The sequence below is a fragment of the Patiria miniata genome, unplaced genomic scaffold, assembly GCF_015706575.1.
Source record: "Patiria miniata isolate m_02_andy unplaced genomic scaffold, ASM1570657v1 HiC_scaffold_20, whole genome shotgun sequence".
NCBI classification, from domain to species: Eukaryota; Metazoa; Echinodermata; class Asteroidea; order Valvatida; family Asterinidae; genus Patiria; species Patiria miniata.
The window spans coordinates 27,015,027-27,037,649 of NW_024037059.1; the positions used below are offsets into that span (position 1 = coordinate 27,015,027).

The following is a 22,623-nucleotide window of genomic DNA, read 5'->3' on the forward strand; positions in this document are numbered from 1 at the left end:
GGTTTGTCAAATAATTTAAAAACGGATATAGGAACCGGGCCCGTAGATACACGATCGCCCTTTAAACTAGCCGGCTACACTTCCAACATTGCATTGATGAATGGGGAGGGATAACCGGGCTCACCTCGCAAAAACACCGGTGCAACGCCCCACTTTTGTTGTGTTTCTGTGCGTCGAGCAGGACTTTATCTTGCAAACACACGAAGCAAAAACACAGCAGCATGAGCCTCATCACGTACACCATGTTGTTCTCTTCACTCTCTGTCAAACAATAACGGAAATATTCATGTTGATGTCATTTTTACACACGTGCAAGGACGTGCAATACGTGACTTTTTGTAATCATCCGGTCTCGGTATGTTTTTAGAAAATAAGTATGGTGCTTGTCCTCGTTTATAAACCGTTAATGGTCGTTGGGAAACCAGACATGTGTCAAAAGGTGGCGCCCTACACAGTTGATGGAATAATAAAAGGAGAGAGGGGCTGTGATAAAGACACGTCATGATATGGGCTAATTGGGTCAAGATTTGGAGGGGGCGGGGACCGGGTAAAGTGTGGAAAAGTTGGAGCGGGCAAATCTTTGCCGTAGGCTGGTGGAAACAATGTTTGGGCATAAACATAAGCAACAAGTTTTGTTAAGGGTTTTTGAAGAGGGTGAGGATTGCAAGGCGTGGGGGGGAGGGGGGGGAGGGTAGTTTTAAAATGACTTGTGTTCATCTCACAAGGTATTCCCCTTCAATCAACGAAGATCCAAGAACTTAGCCACTTTCGTTGTAGATATTCATCTTATAGACCTAAATTTTGCTGCATAGCAACCATACTTTTGCCAAACTTTGCTAAAATGAAATTTCAAGCTAGCATTCCGACAAAAAATACCTCTTTAATCTCAACACTAAATTTAATATTAGCAGATAATGAAGATGACATCTCTTGTTTGTCTTCATTGTAATTGTAAAAGTGCCATTTGGAGCAAAATCTGTTGTTGACCACAGCTGAAAAGTGAAATTTATGTCACTGATGGTTGCCAAACAGATGGCCCCAGATTTATAAAACAAAAGATAGGTCTATAGACCCTTTTCATGGCAGCCATCTTAGAGGTGCAGAGCTTTTGCTCCAAAGGGATACACTCAAGTAGCAAATTTTTCGCACGTTGTTGATACATTCTGCAAGATGGCTGCTGTCAACAGCTTCACACTGAACAAATACTACAAAAATAAAGATACACCGAGACAGATATTTAGTTCCCCTCTGAAGTTCATTCCTCATTTATTTCCAAAGTGGCAATGTTCTTAAGAGCCCCACTCGACAAGACCATTTCTTAATTTACAATGTGAGGTTTCATACATTTTTACTTTGTTTTTTTTTCTTAATCTGCCAAACAGGCGCTGATCGAAGGCTAACGTTTAATTCTTTTTATTACAATTATTCATTAATGTACTAAAAGCAAAACTACAGCAGTGTAATAATAATTATAATATAAACTCGACTGCATTACATATGACAAACCCAGTCAGCTAGGTCTGTAATCAGTAAATTTTAACCACAATATAAATTAAACAATCTCATGAACGTTGGATAGTTTAGTGTGGGACTGTGTACTATTTCTACAACTACATGTATACCAGTGGTATATGTGAACAAAAAAACAAAACGTAATGGACAATGTTACAGGGGGTAGGGAATTACAAATATCACATCAGTTCAATATTGAAACACCACCTCATGAATATTCATAATCGGCCAGGAATGAATGAAACACAGTTAGGATTGACTTAGACCGAGGAAATACTTTTTGATTTGACAGTTAATTTCAACACCATCATGAATGTAAAAAAAAAAATGCACTGGGACTTTTAAGCATTATTACTTTGTGCTTGGGAAATCATTTTTTCAAATTGAGGATTATCCTCGTCGTTAATTATGATTTGTTCTTTGGTATCGAACCGAAACAAAACACATTTTGGGGAAATAGGCAATACAAGAAAAACAGGCTTGTATGGTTATAATGAGTCCGTTTAAAGGGTATGGAAGTGCCATTTGTTACCTTTTAATACTACTAGACAGAGTTGCGCATTGGTTGTTTTGCTGATTTACTCGAATACAATTTGCTTAAAAATTACTTCAAGTAATGCACAATAACACACTTACTAGGGAATCGGTCATAAACTCTGACGATAGATCCGAGCATTAATGGTTTTTCCCATTAAAAACTGGAGAAGTATCAACTGTTTGTAGTTCCATGTGCTACCAAAAATGGTTAAATGTTATTTGGAAGAAATCTGGGTCGTTTAAACAGAGCATTTCAAACAATTATTAAGCAGGAATTAGTAAACAAGTGTAGATAATTGGGGCAGAACCAGAGGGGTTTTCCAACCCCTTTTCCACCCCCCCCCCCCTCCCCCCTGAAAAAAAACCCAACCACCATATACCAAAGAAATTGAACTTTGACCCATCCTCTGGTCCCACCCACATTCAAGTACAGTTCACGGTCATAACTTACACTAATACCTAAGATACAAAATTTCCAAAGTGCGTTTCTGTATTTACATGTTTGTGTTTCTTTTTTATGTGGCTTGCACTACAATCGAGACAAGGACTTCATCAGCAAATTCACGCAACAAGTGTCTGACAAGACAGGAACGACGACGTTAACATGTAAGCCATAGTGCCATCCTTGAAAGCTGGTTGAGCAGAATGGCTATGGCTAATCTAAAGGCTTTGACCGCCAATACAAACAAAATCACATTCCTCTTCACTAATCTAAGAAAAAAAATTTTGTTGATGTTAAAGGGAATGTACATCATTGGCTTTTGTTGTAATTTTCAGAAATGAACTATTTTGGGGGTTAGTATAATAGATCAAATATTGTTACACTGACATATTTGCAGTTTTGTGTTCGAAAAATACTGGGGGGAAAAAAGAAAACCAAAAATCTACAAGTAGTCTGGTTCCCTGACTCCACTAAAGATAAAATGGATCAATTTATAGATGCCGGAAAATTGTAAGGTATGGAAACCAGTCTAGCTGGCCTGCACCCATTCACGAACATGTAACCAATAGCAAACACAATTTGGACTGGAGAAAAAAATGGTAAATTTGGAGCAGTAGTTGAAAAATAGTTAGGTTTTTCCAACGGTGGTCGGCCGACCACTGTTGGAAATTTATACAAAATACCACTTTTCTTGAAAATGATTTCACACCAGGTGCCATAATTTACAGGATGCTTTAGACTGTTATTTACCAACATCCTAGTGAGGTATTTCTTAAAAATGTGGTAGTTTTGTTTTTCAATGTTTGCAAATGTTGTATATTCCCTTTAAATGTGTCCCAAGCCTGAATGAAAAAATCTGTGTATTCATTGTTCATATTGCCTGAAACAGGTTACCATCCACTGACCAATACGGGCCTAATTTCATGGTTCTTCATCCCTGCTTACTGTAGCAGAAAATTCTGTGCTTATGGTAAGCGTGTTTCACAGGTTAGCGAGGAATTTTGGTTTCCGCGCTTGCGTACATCCTGTAACTAAGGATTCTGTGCTGACAGCGTAAGCACATAATTTTTCTGCAAGCGCGGTTAGCACATAATGGTGATCATAAGCACGGAATTCTGTGGTTAGCAGAGCCATGAGCCATGAAATTGGGCCTTGGACTTGCTGACAATGCCTACACACTGAAGCCGCTGGCCACCATCTTGGGACACCCATGACGCACGCGTAGTTGGTATTGGATTTTTTCTTCAGCGTTAAGGGGATGAAAATAAACATTGTATTTTCTGCCCTGCTTTTGACATTTAAAACAACCTATTTCCTAGAACTGGCCAAAATGCAAAGGATAATCAATGCTAGGGGAATAGTTGTTTTGAGTGAACAAAAAAAAAATCAACTGCAGAACATGACATTTGGGGGATCCAAGATGGTAGATGTGTTACTTCAAGGTGCAATGGACACTCAGTGGGTGGCAGCCAGTCCAGTTAGTATAGAAAACAGCACATGTACCAGCAGAGTCCATTCTATTCACCTGCACTGGTTATAAAACCAAGTCGTTGATTTGTACTGGAATTTCATTATTGTAATCATGAGCCCTGAGCCCTGGCTGCAACATGGAAACCATTAAGCCTAGTTTCCATATCGACGTAAGAAACGCAAACATGACCCAAACTGCAATGCAGACATATGGAAACATTTCATCCGGAAGTGTCGCTGACAACTCAGACAGACGCAAATTACCTGGCAGACGATCGGCACAGTTCCGCGTACTGTCTGAGCAGTCTACGTAGTCTGCAGAAGCTTAACGTTGATATGGAAACCAGCTTTTTTTGTAACTAAAAAATGCTGAATGTTCATCCTAAACTATTTGGAAGAATACCGCGACAAATTTTATTATGTTAAAAAAAGAGCAAATCACTACAAAAAGTTGCCCTCTTTTTGTCCGCATTTAGAAGTATTCCTTCACCCTTTATGGCCAAATGAACGTCTTGTTCTCTTTTGAGCCAAAGAGAAGGGGTAGTGAGGCAAGTTCTCGTTACACTGGAAAGCAAAAGCGAAGTTGATAGTGTCATTAATTATCGTGAAGTTTGCAGTTATCCTGACAAAAATCTGCTTTACACTGAAATTTTCCTGAAGCATCAACTGGCCCGTAACCTGTTTATACTAAAGATACAAAAAGGAATGAAAGCATTTTTTCTCCTTTTACGTCCCAGACGAGACTTGCACAGCCATACAGTGCACAGACTTGTTCTACATCGGTTAACATATTAAATAATACATACTTTAAAGATATTCATACAAATTAACATAAAATAATGAATAAAGAGCTTCTGTGCTCTTAATTCAACACATGCTCTCTTTTTTTATATTCGATCAGATAATTTTTGAGACATTAACCAAACAAAAAAAATCAGTAAAACTTAATTTAACATATTCCTGTGATTTCAAAATGAGAAACCCACAGAGAGCAATAGATTCAACAAAATGGTTATTGTTAATTCAATGAAGCAAACATTCGACAATAGTGATGTTATTCTTTAAAACTTGTCCACTCATTCAGAAACACTGCCATGCAATTTATATTTGGTCCTGTTTGATACAAACCTAACGTGTTTTCTTTTTCCCCCTTCAATTCCCTTATAAGTGACCAGCAGTCAGGTCTGCCTGCCCAATGATGACGACTGAAATGACACTCAGTGGTATCGAGAAAATTATAATTAACCTGGGGTTTATTTTGACAAACAAATGAGATACAACTTCGTTATACTTTCTACAAAAAAAAAAATCAACAAGAAAAATATTTGGACAAGATGGGGTGTGTTCAAACATACCTGCAAATAAATGATATATCTGTCCATTTTAATTCCAAAAACTAAGCTAAAGTTCTATTATCTGTAAGACAAATTAAGACAAGATTATTAGTAACAATGGAGTTCCACGGAACCAAGGAGTATCAGAGTGACAACTGCCCCCCAAAAAACTGCTGGACCATGCTCGATGAAAATTATTGACAACTGCAGTTGAAATTGACTCAAATACTGTCTGACTGATGAACAGATTTGTCTGACCCGTTTCATCATCAAGCCGGTCCCGTTGTACAGACTACGGCTTAGTCACCGGTGATCGACTGCCATGAGCCATGCTATTAACCAAGACCACATTGACAGAGTACCGATCCACCGACAGGTACTCTCCAAAGACTTTTTCCCTTCTGGACAGTTTTCACTTTGCGTAGAGAGATGGTCTTACGGGATCAACAGTCAGCAAATAAACCTACAGTACACAGTGCTATTCGTATCCTTGTTGTTTTGGCTGATATTCTGAAATCATCTCAGAAGCATTAGTTGGACATGTCCAAACACTGCCAGCTGAATGTGTATTTATTGACAGTTTCAGCAAAGATGGAAGTATCAAGTATCTTCCTTATTTTCATTTCCAAAAAAAAAGCAAAAAAAAGATATAAGCTTCATTGGTGATACGTGGAACTAAGCTGAACGTAATAGTTCATTTAGCTCAAGTCCATTATTTTAAATTTCAACAATCAATGATAAATATTGCTATATTAAATGCACAATATTACATGCAGACAGCCACAACTTCCATAGAGATATATACGTGGAGTTCCCCAAAATAAGCCAAACACTCAAAAATTCCTACCAAACAACAATCATAAAAAATAATTCCTTACAGCTAGTTCCAATGCCAGGTGATTTGCACAGTAACAGAGGTTGGGAATGACATAATTACTTCTTACCTTTGCAACAATTATTTATATCCCTTTTATTTGGTATCACAGGAGGAAAAGGACAGGGAAGAAAAATTACGACCCCCTTCCCGGATGCCAAACAAACACCTGGGAATTTGCATTCCGTTTTAAAAATGCCACTGCAAGTTTTGTGTCCTTAAAACTGTCTGTCACATTAGCTCTGTTAAGATACATGTAGTTTCTAAGTTTCTCGTTTGGATGAAATTAAGTCTGATTAATAGCTGGTTTTATTCACAAAGACAGAGTTTGAAGGAAAGAACTTCACCTTGATCAGGGCATAAATCCATGTATTCAAAAAAAAGTCTTGAAAAAAAATCCCTTTAAAAGCAGCTACAGCTATTATCCAAAAAATCCTCAGTACCAACAATACACCAAGACCAGAAAACAAAAACAAATCGGGAAAAGTAAAAAGACAAATTTACACAAGAACTTATCATTTTTTTTGTACACTTTGAAAAAGGAAAAAAAAAATCAACATTAATTTAAGATATAAGTGACGACATCATTCTCTCAATTTCATCCGAGTTGACGCGACGGCCACATCAAACAAGGAATCACCAATTTTTGGTTTGCTATTTTAAGGACACAATTCCAGCACGTGCCACACAAAACAACAGGCTAGGATGATTCTCAGACAAACCAGGCTATTTATAATAGTACAAGCCCCCGTGTTTTTTATTTATTTGTTTTCTGCCTATATTCGTGTAATTAAGAGCAGCACCCCCCACCACCTTGTTTAACCGGTGTGCTGCTGGGGTTGATTTTGTCATGTTTGCTGTCGGAGGGGGCGCTGCCGGGTCCCATGCGGTTCTTGATCTCCGCTGCCATCGTCATGAAGGCCTGCTCGACGTTCGTGGCGTTCTTGGCACTTGTTTCGAGGAAGGGGATGTCAAGCTGATCTGCATATTCCTGCAATGTCAAGAGGAGTGGACGGGAATATAATTTAAAGGACCAGGGGCAGATTTCATGAAGCTCATCTTTTCTTGCAACTCATCTTAGGACTTAAGACGAGTTCCCGCTCTAAGATCGATCTTAGCCAAGACGCGTCCCAAGACCGATTTCACTAAACCCATCTTAAGCAAAACACATCAAAACTACTAAATTTGATGGCTGTTTCATGTTTGTTTTTACCACTTGACGAAACAGTCGTTGAAAACTACCCACATATCAAAATCTTTTCAAATCTGTTTTTACAGTGGTTTTCTTCCTTGAAACTATAACTCTAGGCCGACACTCGTCTTTAACGGCAACGATTTCGCAGACGATATACAAATTACGCACGCATTAATGAGATAAGACGACCCTCAGACTGATCTTAAGTTAAGACAAGTTAATTATTAAATTAGTGGATATGCAGATCACATCCAATTTAAAGGTAGAGTAGACGATTTGTCACGGGTACATTTTTTTTTTCTTTTGAAGCAACAAAAGTACTAAAAATCTTAAGACTGGTGTTAACAACTAACCCGATGAAGCGTTAGCTCTGTGAATACTGTATATGTCGAGAAAACACAACATTCTGGATCTCGATTTCAATTTAAAAGTGTAAAAGTTCATGTAAAAGTTGCTGAGTCATGACACAATACAGCATTTGGGACATGATATTCGCATTCAGCTGATTGATGCTACATGATGTCACTGAAAAAATATCCTAATTCTCCGTATCCTTCAAAATCAATCAGCAGCTTGGGAGGATTTTGCAGGACTGAGGAGAATCCAGATCAGTCATATGATAGAGCCTGATGCACTCGATGTATGTGTTGTTGCGTTCTAGCAATAGTACTATTTTAAATTACTAGAGCGCTAACTCGATGTGCAAAGAGATGCCTGATGGGCGCATCCATGTTTGTGCACAAACCTATGGAGAACTAGAAATTGTGTACGTATTTTGTATGTCTATTTGCATATCTGCATTTGTATTCCATACAGGTGCATTATCGAAGCCAATACGCCCGAAACCGAAATGCACGATCAGCAAATGAGTATTTCATTTTGCTCTACCCAAACAGCGCAATGCGTGCGCGTCCCTCCGCTGCAGATGCTTTTTGCGTATGTTCTATTTGCGCGTTGCGTTGCACAGGACAGCTTCAAAGTGCTCCGCGCGCAAGAATGAGGAGTTAGTGCTCTAGTAATTTAATATAGCTCTATGGTTCTAGCCAAAATACCCAGCAGACTTAGGTCAAGGTCTACTCCAGTCCCTTACCTTTGCCGTTGTGTAGTCCACGACCTTCTTGGTCGTCAGGTCACACTTGTTGCCCACCAGTAGCTTGTTGACGTTCTCTGACGCGTAGCGGTCGATCTCTTGTAGCCACTGCTTCACATTACTGAACGATTCCTGAAAGGGATTCGGTCAGAGAGGAGAAAGAATGGAGTTATCAACCACTGTTGCTTTGACGTTTAAACTAGTGGCGAAAAAAACTGCATAGTAGAATACACCCAGAACAATACACAAAATAGAAAATTCTCAAGGACTTTTTTACACTATTGCATCGCCAACCCGTGTTGAAATCAACAAGGGTACACCATAAGCAGAGCTGGGTCTCATTGAACACGGGTAGGCAAGGTGTACCAGTAACTCAAACTGAGTTTCACCCAGGTCGGATTTGGATTTTCTAAAAAAAAAAAGTTGTCTTTCAATTGAGAAAGTACAATTCCTAGTTCAACTAGGAGTCCGAAGATGTCATGTGGCCCCAAACTCTTGTTATTTTTACTAACTTGAGTTATTATTACAAATCTGCTGCTGTATTAATCCTAACCCCCCAGGATGATTTACAAGGAAACTTCCTTACTCTTGCAAATTCCAACACCCCATGTAAAGCATAATCAGTTTACTAGTGCAGTACTCATCCCAACAGATTCCAACAAATTCTGGTGTTGGAGTTTAACTGGATGGGGATCATTAGGGCTAACAGACATGCAACTGTGCCTTCGCTTTACAAGAGAAAAAAAAACAATATCACCTAATTGCATGAAATCGATTACTAAACCAAAATTGATATTAAACTAAACCATAATTTACACACTCAATGCAGCACACCTCAATTGAATATTTCTGTTGAGTCATTTAGCTAGCCTTTTTTGTTCTTTGGTTACATGTCTGAAAAATACTATTAGAAATTTAAATTATTTGAATTACCATACTCATATTACTAATGCATGTGCTAGAATGCCCATCAGCACTGACTCTTAACAGTATGGTTTTTTTTTTTTTGAATATTAACATTTGTGTGAGTCTTTCTCACCTGATCTGTAACATCATATACCACAATGATTCCATGTGCACCTCTGTAGTAGCTAGATGTGATGGTTCGGAACCTCTCCTGGCCTGCTGTATCCCACTGTCAGAACCAACAACAAACAACATTTAACAAAAGTCTGATTTTTATGAAGAACTCTCTCGACTTTTTGAGACATTTCCTCGCATCATACCTATTGTGACTGAAATCAAATATTTTGTTTTATTGGGTGATGAGATAAACGTTGGAAACAATCGAAGGTTGTATTTTGACAAAAGTTTGGTTAAAAAAACCCAGAAAATTACTGAAATGGGATTTGACACTCGGACCCATGGAACACACTGGTGCTCAACCAAAATGAGCCATCAACCCTGAAATTGTTGGTGTCTTAATTTATCCATATTTTTGTACAAAGGATAAAATTTATCTGTTTAACTGTAAATTGTCATTGAAGAGCTTGGCGTATGTTCAGACTTACAGGCCATAATCCAGAAGCCATACGGTTTTGAAAATTTAAAAGAAAAATTCACTAAATCCCCAACAAATCCTGCATGTTAAGAGGAGGTAGATCATTTTTTTTGGCATCGAACTAATCCTGATTATTCATTTCCATAATCAGGGATTAGTTAGATCACAAAAAGATGAACATACTACCTTCTCTTGATGGATTTGATTGACCCAAAAATGTCCCACACACAACAAAATGAAACTAGGACAGTTGGCATATCTGTTGCATGGCAGTCGTCAATGAACCATTACAGCACAGAGATTATCTGCTGGACAACCACCACTGATCCAGCTTTTGTTGAAACTGAAGAAATCCACTCCCAAGGATCAAAATACTGTACAGCGAGCTGGACAAAAAGTTCTAAAGGAAGACAATCTATCGCCTTCCCAGCGGCATCGGCAAGATGTTCATTGGGTGCACCAGTTTTTTCACAGTGTGGGAAGTTCTTGTTGTATTCATTTTTTTCAGTCAGCATGGCAGAAAGGGCCATGCTTCAGTATAGAATTTTCTAATACGCGAACACTTTACAACCACGGAGGCCCCCCGCAATGGCAAAAGCTAACACTGTACATCCATGGAGGCCCCTGTCAATGGCAAAACCATTGTGGCAGTTTATGTTCAGATAACCTGTCATGTGGCAGTTGTTTTGAATAATAGCGTGCACAATGCTTTCACAACTGATGTGGGCCCCCATGAATGTACATTGATAAGCGTGCTCACAACCATACGATGTGAAAACGTACCCTTAGTTCCCAATGCATTTCTACAGAACCTTCCTCCATCCACACATATCATGTACAAATCTTTCAATATCACAAAGGATATGCTGGTTTTGGATAGGTAGAGCATACCAGGTAGTCACTATTACATTGGGTTTGACACCCCTTGAAAGATTGAGCTGAAAGGCTGTGCCATCAAGGCCCAATTTCATGGCTTGGCTTACCGTTAGCAAAAATTCCCTGCTTTACTGTAGCAGAAAATTACGTGCTTACTATAAGCGTACTTCACGGGTTAGCGAGAAATTCTGGCTTCAGCGCATGCGTACATCCCCTCACTAAGGATAATGTGCTTACAGGTTTAGCACAGAAGTTGTCTGCTAGCGCGGTTAGAACAAAATGGTGATCGTACAAATGCCGATCCAGACTTAAAATGGCTGTTGCTCTTTCGTGCAAATCTGTACTTACAATTTGAAGTTTGATTGTTTTGCCGTCTAATTCAATGGTTCTGATTTTCTGCAAATAGAAGAAAGGGGAAAGTAAGTCAGAGAGTTTCTTTAGCAGGTATTTTATGCATGTACACAGGAAAGGCAATTGGCGTACAGACACAGCATACAAATGCACAAGGGACTACAGCAATTTGTTTCACAATTAGAACACATGATATTTCAGATATGTAAGACTGTTGAATTGTTAAAGCATATCTTGGTTTCCAATTGATGAAAGGTAAAAAAAAACCTCTGAAAGACAAAACCGCACAAATATATCTCCAGACACGTGTCCTAAATACACGAAATTCAAAAATGTGACCTGTTCTGTCAAAATCATACTTTTCTGGGCATAAGGTCAAAAATGAGATTTTTGCATATATATTGTTAAAATGTGTTCTTTTTCCTTTAAATAGGTGGTTTAATTTTTGAAACGGGTCAATCCTGCGAAAAATTATGCTATTTTGAAGCTCATTGTGTCGAAAAGTAGAGAATTGAGAAAATGGCCACAAACGTCACAAAACAGTAATTTCTTTAACTGATATACCTTAACAAATCATCAAAAATACTATATTTAGTGTTCAAATTAGTGTTTCAAACTTTGATAGTATATTTTAGACATGTTCAGGATTACAAATATGCAAAAATGTGAAAATCAAAAAAAATCAACCCCAGCGTTTTTTGGCATTATCTCAATTTCAACCTCTGCCCAGAATCGTCTGCTTTTGAGAGAACAGGTCACAAATCAAGATACTACAGGTAAATTCAATTCTGAATTCAATCCACCTGCTGTGAATGGGGACACTACGTGCAGACAGTTTCTTCTACAAGCCAAAAATTCATCAGATTATGATGATGCAACATGATGATGCGACAGATGTTCCTAAAGATTGTTTTATAATAAACTGTTACAATGTACATACATCGTGCATGGCATAATATGAATGCACCAAGCAACAAAATCAAACTATAATATTTTTCATGCTAGCAACATTGGACTCGATGCGCATTTCGAACTGTTTTCCTATCTTTATGTTTGAATGAATGACTATTTTTCGGAGACTAAAAAAAGAGTCTTCACTTTGATTCTCATCGAACTAAAAATCAATATCCAAACGTGCATCAAATATTTTCAACCATTTCACGGGAATAAATTAATAAATGGGTCATTTACATGTGCAATGTACCATGTGTACCAGCACATTTAACAAGGGTGACTTTTAACACCTCATGATGCATATATTTCCTGTATCTCGCTCTCACTTTTTGTGTTATTATGAATTCCAAGATTTTAAAATAACTGGTGCATTTCCAAGCCCACTAAATTATTTCACTTTGTCATGAATAATTGCAATTTTGACCCAAAAAAAAACAACATTTAGAATGCAATCACTTATCATTTACAAGCATTTCCAAGCCTACTAAATTATTTCACTTTGTCAAGAATAATGGCAATTTTGACACAAAAAAAACAACATTTAGAATGCAATCACTTATCATTTGCAAGCAACAAATTTATCACTTGCACATGTTTACTCTCAAAACAAAAAATGATGGTCTTCTCAAACATGAAAAAAATGATGGTACACATATTTAGCGTCAATATAAACACTTTTTCTGCATATACGGTGTATATTTAACAATTTTCCAACGGATTAGTTTCACTGTTTTAACTTAATTGACTCATATTTTGTTTACATCACACTCTTTCACTTTATGTACATGTACCATAATAGGCGTGAAAGAATGCTTCAATATCTCATAACACGTATACAGCAACTTGCAAGATAAAAACGAAACTTACAAAGTCTACACCGATTGTGCTGATGTAACTTTCTGTGTAAGTGTCATCCTGTAATAGGAAAGGGACAAGGAGGAAATGAATGGTAAGTTTCAGTACAACGTTAAACCATTGCAGACAGGAAATAAAAAATCCTTGGGTGATAGTAGGTGTAGAGCAACATAATCATTATAATGAACCAAAATGTAAATAAGACCATAATGCAATAAGATTTCAATTCTTGTGTTTCGGTTTTTATTCCTTTATCTGGTTACAAACCACACGTATATTCAATGTCTGCATTCACCAGACTGTAAAATACATAGGACAATGGGTAATACATGTGACAATACCACATTTGAAAAGTGAACCATGTTTTGAAATATTTTTCCAGTGTGAAGCCTTATCAAGTGCAATGGACCCTATTCACGAGGTAGCCATGTTTGTCGTGTTCCCTGAATGTATTTCATAAATTGTTAACTGTTGAGTGGGATGGCGCCAGACTATTTATGCAGCCTTATTTGACTTTCTTTTTTTTAAATCTGGCTTAAAACACTAGGTAATGTTTCATTACAAATTTTAAATTATTCATTTAAGCAGACTTGAATTATTTAGTAATGCACTTGCTTTTATTTCTCTTCGCAAGTTCCAAAAATGAACATTTTACTTCACTTTCAATTCAACATGGCTGACTCGTGAATAAGGCCAATTGGAAAGTTATGCAATCCGAAAGTCACTTTAACCCTACCCCTTGAGCTTTTTACTAGAAAGTATCCTGAATCCGCCAAAATCCATCAATTTTGTCTTGCAAAAAAATGTTGGTGTCCTGAGCCCATCAGAATCCACCAGTGAGTCTATCAGAATCCACCAGTAAGTCCATCAGAATCCACCAGTGTATACCTCGTACACACCAAACATATAGCCAAGGAGTTAAACTGTTGAGATCCTGAATCCATCAAAGTCCACCAACTGTTCAATATGGAGGTATCCTGAATCCATCAAAATCCTGCAGTACCACTAGGCTTACTGTCCTGAATCCATCAAAATCCCCCACCTTTTTCAATAAGGAGGTATCCTGAATCCGCCCAAATCCTCCAAAACAGGGGTGTGGATTTTGATGGATTCAGGTACGTTAGGGTTAGGCCAAAAAAAAAAAATATTCTGTCTCTGGTCAGACCAAAGTTCTGGAATTGACGCGGCCACGCGGCTTTTTTTTTTTTTTTTCCTTTTTTTTTTTCTTCAAGCTTGGATTATACAGACAAGGTGGGTACTATTTTGCTTTTTTGGTGTCCTCATGTACATTGGTGTCCTCCATAATTTGCCTTGGTGCTTTCGATCATTTGCCTTGGTGCAATTGCCCATTCCTGGGTGCTCTTTGGTAAACAAAATTGAGGAGGTGCGGAAATAGAGGGCGCTGTTGGAGCTACCGCGGAACATTTTGGAATAAAAAAAGATCGACACGCATGATTAAAATCGACGCGCGCGCTGACCAGAGACCGACTTATTTTTTTTTGGCCTTAAAGAAGCACAGCTGATGGGGTTCTTAGAAAGTACCAAAATAAACAACACATTTTTTTTCCCATGGCTAAATGTCATCAGAGCTAAAGCTTGAAAGAAATATGACAAGATTAAAATAACTACATAATTGACAACAAAGTATTGACGTAATAGTCACCTCACATACAATGTTAGAGTCAATGTTAAGAAAAGCCCTATTTCATATAAAATGTCAAAGAGATTCCACTTACAGCGAATCGTAATAGCAAGCAGGATTTTCCAACACCAGAGTCTCCGATCAGCAGGAGCTTGAAGAGAAAATCACTGTGGAGGAGAAAGCACAAAAGAAAAGATACACGTTTGTAAATGTGAATATGATACATTGTAGCAGTGACTACGTTCAACTATTGTATGTGCACAATTATACTTTCGTATCTTAAATCTGTTCTTTCTTAGGCTGATCAGCATCCTCATGTCATGTGATACACTGTATACCCGTGTACATGTACTCCACACATATACTTGTTCATATACCATGTATACTTAGCAAACGTCTAACGTGAATGCGACTTTGTGATGTCATGTAAATTTTTCAATAGACTTGAACACTTTTCAACTTTTGATAAAATACATCTAAGAATGTTGAACTACGTCGAATTCGCTCAGATTTGCATTCATTTGATTATGAACCAGCTTTAATTAGAAAATGTACCATTACTATTGTACAGCAGTGTAAATCCTGGTACCCTTACAATGCTTTTAGCAGGTTCATTATTGATCTTTCTTCCACTATAAACAATCTTAAGTTGCCTTATTCCAATACTTGTGTGTCTTGCAAAATTTAAAAAAACAAAACGCACATTGTGGCACGATAAATATCAATCTTTATTCTATTTTTCGAAGTCTATGATTTCCTGTGACAATGCAAGCAGCCCTCACAATGTACATATTACAGGTCTAGTGTGTTAACTTTTCAATGGCACCCAACAACCATCAATTTTAATGGGGTCAAATGAAAGCAATGGTAACATACCAACAGAAACAAAATCTGATTCAGATTCTATTTTCATTATCCTGAATCTTGATGCCAGTGATGATTCATGGGTCTGTATAAACCCTTTGCACTCAACAGCCATGTTGAGGTAATTTTTGTTTCTGTTATTCTTATTTAGTAATGATTAATAAACAAGTGGTGTACTAGTGTTCGGATCAAAATCCTGATTTTTTTTTTTATTCGGTGTAAATTCCACTATGTAGTTTTGGATTTTGGAAAACGGATATTTAAAACCAACCTTAAAAACAATAAAGCCTTCCATTTTTGGGGGTAACACAAGTTAAAGAAAGCTAATGGAACTCCTTCCAATTTGCTCCACGGTCTCTGATTGTAACTGCATTCACCTGTTACCAGTCTTTTTGGTTCATGACCAGCCTGCCCATTTGACTGATAGAGAGTTCCCACCCATTTTGTTCAACATCACACCTCTGGAGTGTTTTTTATCAAGGCTCAGTGTCTTTGAATCCCGCAAACTGTACCCACACATCAAGGAGGGCATTGCATGCACCTCACCCATCACTTTTTGTCAGCATTACTATGAACTGAATAAAAGCTTCCGATGAAATCGGTCAACCGCTCTTCGGTTTGAAGAAAATTAGGATAACCACATTTTTTTTTAATCTCTGATTTGTACTGTGTAATCGTGCTTACCCATGCGGAATTAAAACAAGAACCACAAAGATGGCTGCTATGCACATGATCTATAAAATTGAGCTGTATGTGGATTAAACTACATGTACTACTTATTTTGTACATGTGTACATACCTAACCTCAATAGGACAATACCACATTGAAATTAAGTTCCGCATAATTTACATTTCACAAACAACCCTTTTAATAATCCCACTGCAATGATGGCCCTGATCCCCTAGTGACTTCCCAAGGAATACGTAATGCAATGTGAGATGACACCTTCCAGAAAAGTGTCGGATTGATAAGAGGTGCTCAATACTGCAACATGATAGATCAAGTGTTTTGATAAGAACGCCATATAACACAATCACCAGATGAGACTGCAGTGAACGGTTTGGCATATAGTAAGAACACTGAAGAACGCCAATAATCAGACACCACTTTGTCAGTTGTATTAAAAGTCTATGGAGAGTTGAGTCAATTGTCTCTGTTCTGATAAAATTGGAAAAGTTTCTCAGTCTGAAACTTATTTTGTTATTAACCCTAACCTTCCCAAATCCTTCAAAATCCTCTATGCAAAATGGGGGATTTTGCAGGATTGAGGCTACATGTACATGTAGGCCTATATATGGCAAAAATGCGAGGCTGAGTTTGGAGGATGCACTGTGCCAAGGTCTTGGGCCGGACCTTGTGTTGTTCATGCTCAGCCATGCCTAAATTTAGCTCTACATTTGTAGATTATACTTGAAGTCCTCCGCGCTGCTCCAGGATACCACTGGCTCTGCCTCAACATATTGACAGCGATTGCTGGAGGATTTTGCAGGATTGAGGCAGTGGTTCTCCTCCAAGGACCACATTCGAGAAATAATGGAGGATTTTGCAGGATTGAGGCTGTATGCAAGTTTTACATGGAGGCAATTGGAGGATTTGGCAGGATTGAGGTTGCATCCTGGCAAAAATGCCTAGCAAGGGTTAAGCACGTTTGCAATGATTGACTGTTACTCAGTTATGTTAAATAAAAAAGTGACATTCAAGACACTGCATTCCTCCCAGGAACAAGTTCACTTGATATCAATGTTGATGTGTTTCCCTCGCAGGAAAAAAAACATGTATCATTGAGCATGACTGTGATTCTGTTCTTGGGATTTGGCAAATTCCTACAAAGAGTACATCAAGTATGAGTGTGCACACAAATTCTGTGGCCTAAAAAGCCCAGTGGTTGCAGCGGGGGCAGCCTTGCTGCATCCCACATGAAGTTCAAGGCCTGAATGACTCGGAACTACAACTACATGTATTTTGTGGGGAAAACATGTAATTCCTATTTCCTTTATCTCATGACATTTTGTGACATATCGGTATTTGAATCTATTTAAAGTCCTCAATTCCAAATAGTATGTAGGAATGGAACTGGGAAGCCACAAAAAAATGCGGAAATTCTAAGTTGATCAAGACTGTCTGCCGTAAAATGGGGAAATCGGCTGATACGAGGAAAAGTTGCGTGCCTGATAAACTTGGCTATAAATAGCAAAATTACACACGCGCCTATGAAAGCGACTGAATCCACTTTCCACACACATACATGTATGTGTGTACTGCGAGCCATAGCCAAAGCCACACACACCTCTTCAAGCAGTCATATATGCTTTACATCTACTTTGCATACATGTATGGGCAAGTTGTGACCATGACATTTTACCACAATCCTCACAGGCTAAAGCACACTAAAGTACATGTACATGTATCTCAATCTGTAGGGCTTTTTAGTTCATTGAAAGAGGCAGACATGTACATGTACAATGTATGTAAGCTATTCCTGGAAATTTACCAACAAGTCAATTTTTACTCAATATACAGTACATAACCTATGGACCCAATTACATGTAAATTCACTGAGTTCATGTACATGTACTAATCTTTTCAAATGTACCTACACTAATTAGAGGTTAATATTTCATTTATATGCAAAAAAAAGCAACTTGCCAATATATTTATACGTGAGGTATTGATTTCTCTGCTATAAGGCCAACCACTTTTCTGTGAATTCAGTCTCTACAATAGGAATGACAACCAGGCAGAAATGATAAATTTCACAGTAATTTTTTTCAGCAGGTTTGATATATTTGTAAAAAAAGTTAACCAGTAACAGGTACATGTAGCTGTTGAAAATACATGTACATCTGTACAGGTATTATATGTACCTAAGAGAAGCCAATATAAACACTTGACTTATAGCACTGAACACTTCAAACATTTCATACCACATATATGCATTCTCAGTATCAATTTGTGAGCTCTTTCGATGGACAACACACATACATAATAAAGTTGGCTTTTAGTATGCAAGCATGCATAATACTACATACATGTACATGTACATGTGCATGATGAAAATGCACACATACATGTACTTGTTCCGTAGTTCCGGGGACATACACTCGTCTAAACGAGGTATTTGTGGGGTCCAAAAATGCTGTGGGGACAGCAGAAAGTGCCGTAACTCGGTCCTGATTTGCTTAACAATAAAAAACTTCCCCATTACGCAGTGTATGCCTGCACATGAATGTATACACATGTGTTAAGTACATGTTAAATACATGTACATACTTGTACATGTACATGAGTTATTCTATACATTTAAGGTCCAAAGTGTGACTTTTTATTGTTCCTGTTACGTTGGTACTCTGTAATTTTCAAGTATCATTAATCCTAACCCTATGAGCCCTTTTTGCACCCCATTATCAATCCTCCAACATCCTCCAAAATTTTGCATTTTTGCAGGATACCCACTGCCTCAATCCTCCAAAATCCTCCTCTTCTTCAAACACCATTCATCCTCAATCCTCCAAAATCAACCTGTACTGAATGCCCATGTGCCCTCAATCCTCCAAAATTGTACGGTGCATTCAGCCCCAATCCTCCAAAATCCTCCAAAAACCACCCGGATGACTTTGGAAGATTGAGGAAGTTTAGGGTTAAGAACGTTCTTTGAGTAATTTGTTGGACAGGTGGTTTGCTATTCATAATCACTCTTGGAGGACGACTGCGTTAAGGAGGGCATCAGAATTATAAAATCACACTATGTCAGCAACAGAGACAGGAAAAAGAAAACAGACCCCAAATTTAGAGAATTACCTACATGAAGGCCTATGTATACTTCTGGTGTACTACTATTTTTAAGCTGAAAGGAGCAATCCTCGCACATACGCGGTGTTAATGGTGATTATTAAATTATGCACACAATAAAGCCAGATCAGGTGTCACAATTGACCCCAAAGTCTCAGTTAAGGCCTGTAACATATCTACACCATAATTGGTTGATTTAAGACAACTGACCTTATTGATGCATGACATCATCACACATCAAGCATAGAAGACATTTGTTAGTGAACTGGTAAGAATACCTAATTAATGTGTGCTTTTCATTTTGCACGGGAAGATTTGGTTAGTTTGAACAAGTTGTACTGAAAGTACATCTGAAATTCAGATGTACTGTCCGTGCTAGTTTTATCAATTTAACCCTGAGAAATAAATTTGTTTAAATGCTAGTTTATTGTCTAATATTTACAAAGATACGCCGACCCCACCAGCATGTTCACAACTAATTTCAATAAGCGTATTTATGATGATCTGATGAATGAGGCCTACAATCAGAAGAGGACCTGTTAGAACATGTAAAGTACCTGTAAGTACAAATATTAACCCTAACTCCCTAGGCCTTTTTGCTAGGATGTAGCCTCAATCCTGCACAATCTTCCAATTGGCCTCGTGGAAAAATAGCATACAGCCTCAATCCTGCAAATTCCTCCATTATTTCTTGAATATGGTCCATGGAGGGGTGACCACTGCCTGAATCCTGCAAAATCCTGTGGCAGTGAATGTCAATACGTTGAGGCTCGGCCAGTGACATCCTGGAGCAGTATCGGAGGATTTCAAGCATAATCCAGGCCTATATTTATGCGTGGCTGAGCAAATCATCCTGGAGCAGTATCGGAGGATTTCAAGCATAATCCAGGCCTATATTTATGCGTGGCTGAGCAAAAACAACTCAAGGTCTGGCCAAAGACCTTTTCAAAGTGCATCCTACGAAATCAGTAGCGCATTTTTGCCATGTAACCTCATTCCTCCAAATTCCACCACTTTGGCAGAGAGGATTTTGAAGGATTCAGGGTGATTAGGGTTAGAGTTACTCACTTTTTAATCAAACATAATAATATGAAATAGTTCTTAAGGGGTAGACTGGTTCCTGTGCCTAACAGAATAAACAGTGAAAGGACTGGGAACCAGTCTACATGCAGAGCAGATTAGTGAAAGCAAGCAATAACAAATTCCTTTTGATCTGGATGAAAAGTGAAATTTCCCGTTCAATTCCGAGAGCTCCCCTCGATAATCGATGCATCGCACGCGCTCGGTAATGGAATCGCACTCGTGATACGGGGACCATCGAATGTACGCTGGGCATGAAGAAGAAATCGCGTCGTTCAAACATTAACACGAGTCGGAAATTTAACGTGTTCAAGATCGCGAGGGGAGCTCTCAGAATTTAACGGGAAATTTCACTTTTCTTCTGGATCGTAAGTACACTTCAGTACAACCATCTTAATCATCGATGTCTACTTGTACCTCAGGTGGCATATCTAGTAATTTAGAGGCCGTTTTGAAGGTGAAATCTGATGGTGTTTTGTTGGAAAATGTTGGTTTTTGGGACAATGACAGGATTGTGTTGTCCAGCTCGCACTATTAGCTTGGACCTTACTATCACCAGACCATGTCCAAATGTTAAAAAAGGCGATAAGTTGGGTCCAAGTTACTCGGACTAGCTAAGCACAAAAGGAACATGGTGAACTGGTGAACATGGATCATTCATCATCAATCATGATCATGGTGAAGTTAATACAAATGTTAGGAATAGGCCTATATGTTTTCCGATTAAGGTATGGGTCTTGTAACCAATAAATACACCCGAAGTGCCCGACCAAAAACAGTTCCATCATGCCGGGCAATTTGCCCACACATTTTGATGTATCTTGACTTTACATCATTTGTACATGTGGGTCTACCGGTACCGACCCGGTTCCATCATGATGACGTACCACTGAACACGTATTCACGCGCACACACACACATACATGACATACATACGATGATGAATGCGGAAATGTCCACCAGAAAGTCTCGTTTTTCCAACCCAATTTCACCATACTTACTATTCGGGATTCATTGTGGACATGGCAAGTGTAATCCCAGATCTAATAAGTCTCTTTCCCGTTCACTCGTGGACGGAAAAATTCACGTAGGGCCGCTTCGAATTTCAGGGCTGAAAATTTCGTAGTCAGGTGCAGGAAGTTCCAATATGGCTGCCAATATGAAGAAATAAATTGCTTATGCGCAGGGGGTGTAGTCATTGGATGGAGGTGACGTCATCAAACGACGTGGCATCACCTGACCTCTATCTAAACCCACAGGACAATGTGCGGCATGCAGAACAACTTGAATCTCAGCCAGAGGATGAGCAGTTTCTATTTCAATTTCCAATTCTTAGCTTATTATTTCGAAACGACGACATGTCACACACACGATAAATATTTTTCTAGCAATGATTCAAGGAAATTGACGTGTTCATAATTTGCGTGCGCGCTGCTTGCCAGCTGTCTACTTGATAGGCCTAACGTGTGGCAGCCCCGAACGTGGCCGGGCGCCGCGGCACTTTGATTCTGCTCCTCTAAGTTCTCTAGCAAAAGTTTTTCCATGAAGCTCTAAACATTCCCGGTCATAAATCGTGAGTTTATCTACCCGTTACAAAGTTAGCAGAGAAATGTATTTTGGCGTGATTTTCCGATTTTATTTCGAGGTGCACAGTCAGGAACCCTTTGAAAATGCGCCAAAAATAAGAAAATAATTTTCTGACAGACTTCTAGTTGGGTCTGTAAGTAGACATAATAATGGTTTATCAGTATTTATCAGCTTTAAACAAATTATTAAATGTTAACTTGGGATTTTCCGAGATTTATAGAAGTGCGCCAAGTTAGGTAACACTCAGCCGATTTTGTGCCCGATTTCCGGACGCCACCGTTTTTGAATTTCGGACACGGTAATTTCATGACACTGAAATTGTTCACAAAGGTGAAACAGCAAGCCTTAGTAAGGTAACAGTACCAGTATTTAGCTGAATGAATTTTAAGTTTGTCAACAAAGAAGTTTGGCAACTCTGCATAAGGAAAGTCGGGGAAAACGTCGAAGTGCGCCACGTTAGGGAACTCCACTATAGGGCCTAGCCTATATAGTTTCTCGGCCGGCCTTGTCCTTGCTGCTCTAGCTGAGGTTAAACCAAAAAACTTGTACTCGAGATATGTAGCAACTAGCTACCCCATCTCTTTTTTGGTGGGGGTGGTTCGGATAGGAACAAAATAACATTTACCCTTGATAATTTTTCATTCAATGATGAAAATATTTTAGCGATTG

At 38.5% G+C, this 22,623-nt stretch overlaps 2 protein-coding genes across 2 annotated transcripts in view; both read right to left on the reverse strand.

Annotated features, from left to right (window-relative positions):
- The window catches only part of LOC119728575 (ERO1-like protein beta), a 30,327-nt gene extending 29,942 nt beyond the window's left edge, over positions 1 to 385 (reverse strand). Inside the window, exon 1 of the mRNA XM_038200865.1 lies at positions 125 to 385. Within this exon, the coding sequence (XP_038056793.1) occupies positions 125 to 244 (120 nt within the window). The 5' untranslated portion in view covers positions 245 to 385. The remainder of the gene's footprint in view (positions 1 to 124) is intronic.
- A 4,800-nt stretch (positions 386 to 5,185) lies between these two features.
- On the reverse strand, positions 5,186 to 21,545 carry LOC119728398 (ras-related protein ORAB-1). The gene is made up of 7 exons (XM_038200621.1): positions 21,369 to 21,545; positions 14,728 to 14,800; positions 13,004 to 13,051; positions 11,180 to 11,227; positions 9,494 to 9,589; positions 8,455 to 8,586; positions 5,186 to 7,160 (listed from the first exon to the last, which is right to left on the reverse strand). Exons 1-7 carry the CDS (start codon positions 21,389 to 21,391, stop codon positions 6,960 to 6,962), a joined length of 621 nt encoding a protein of 206 aa, XP_038056549.1. The 5' UTR covers positions 21,392 to 21,545; the 3' UTR covers positions 5,186 to 6,959.
- Positions 21,546 to 22,623: the final 1,078 nt, after the last annotated feature.

Coding starts and splice junctions, on each gene's coding strand:
- LOC119728398 (XM_038200621.1), bottom strand. CDS start 21,391: ATGTCCACAATGAATCCCGAATA. Junction 8,587..9,493: donor TATATGATGTTACAGATCAG/GTGAGAAAGACT, acceptor AATCCCTTTCAG/GAATCGTTCAGTAATGTGAA. Junction 7,161..8,454: donor TGGACTACACAACGGCAAAG/GTAAGGGACTGG, acceptor TTGACATTGCAG/GAATATGCAGATCAGCTTGA.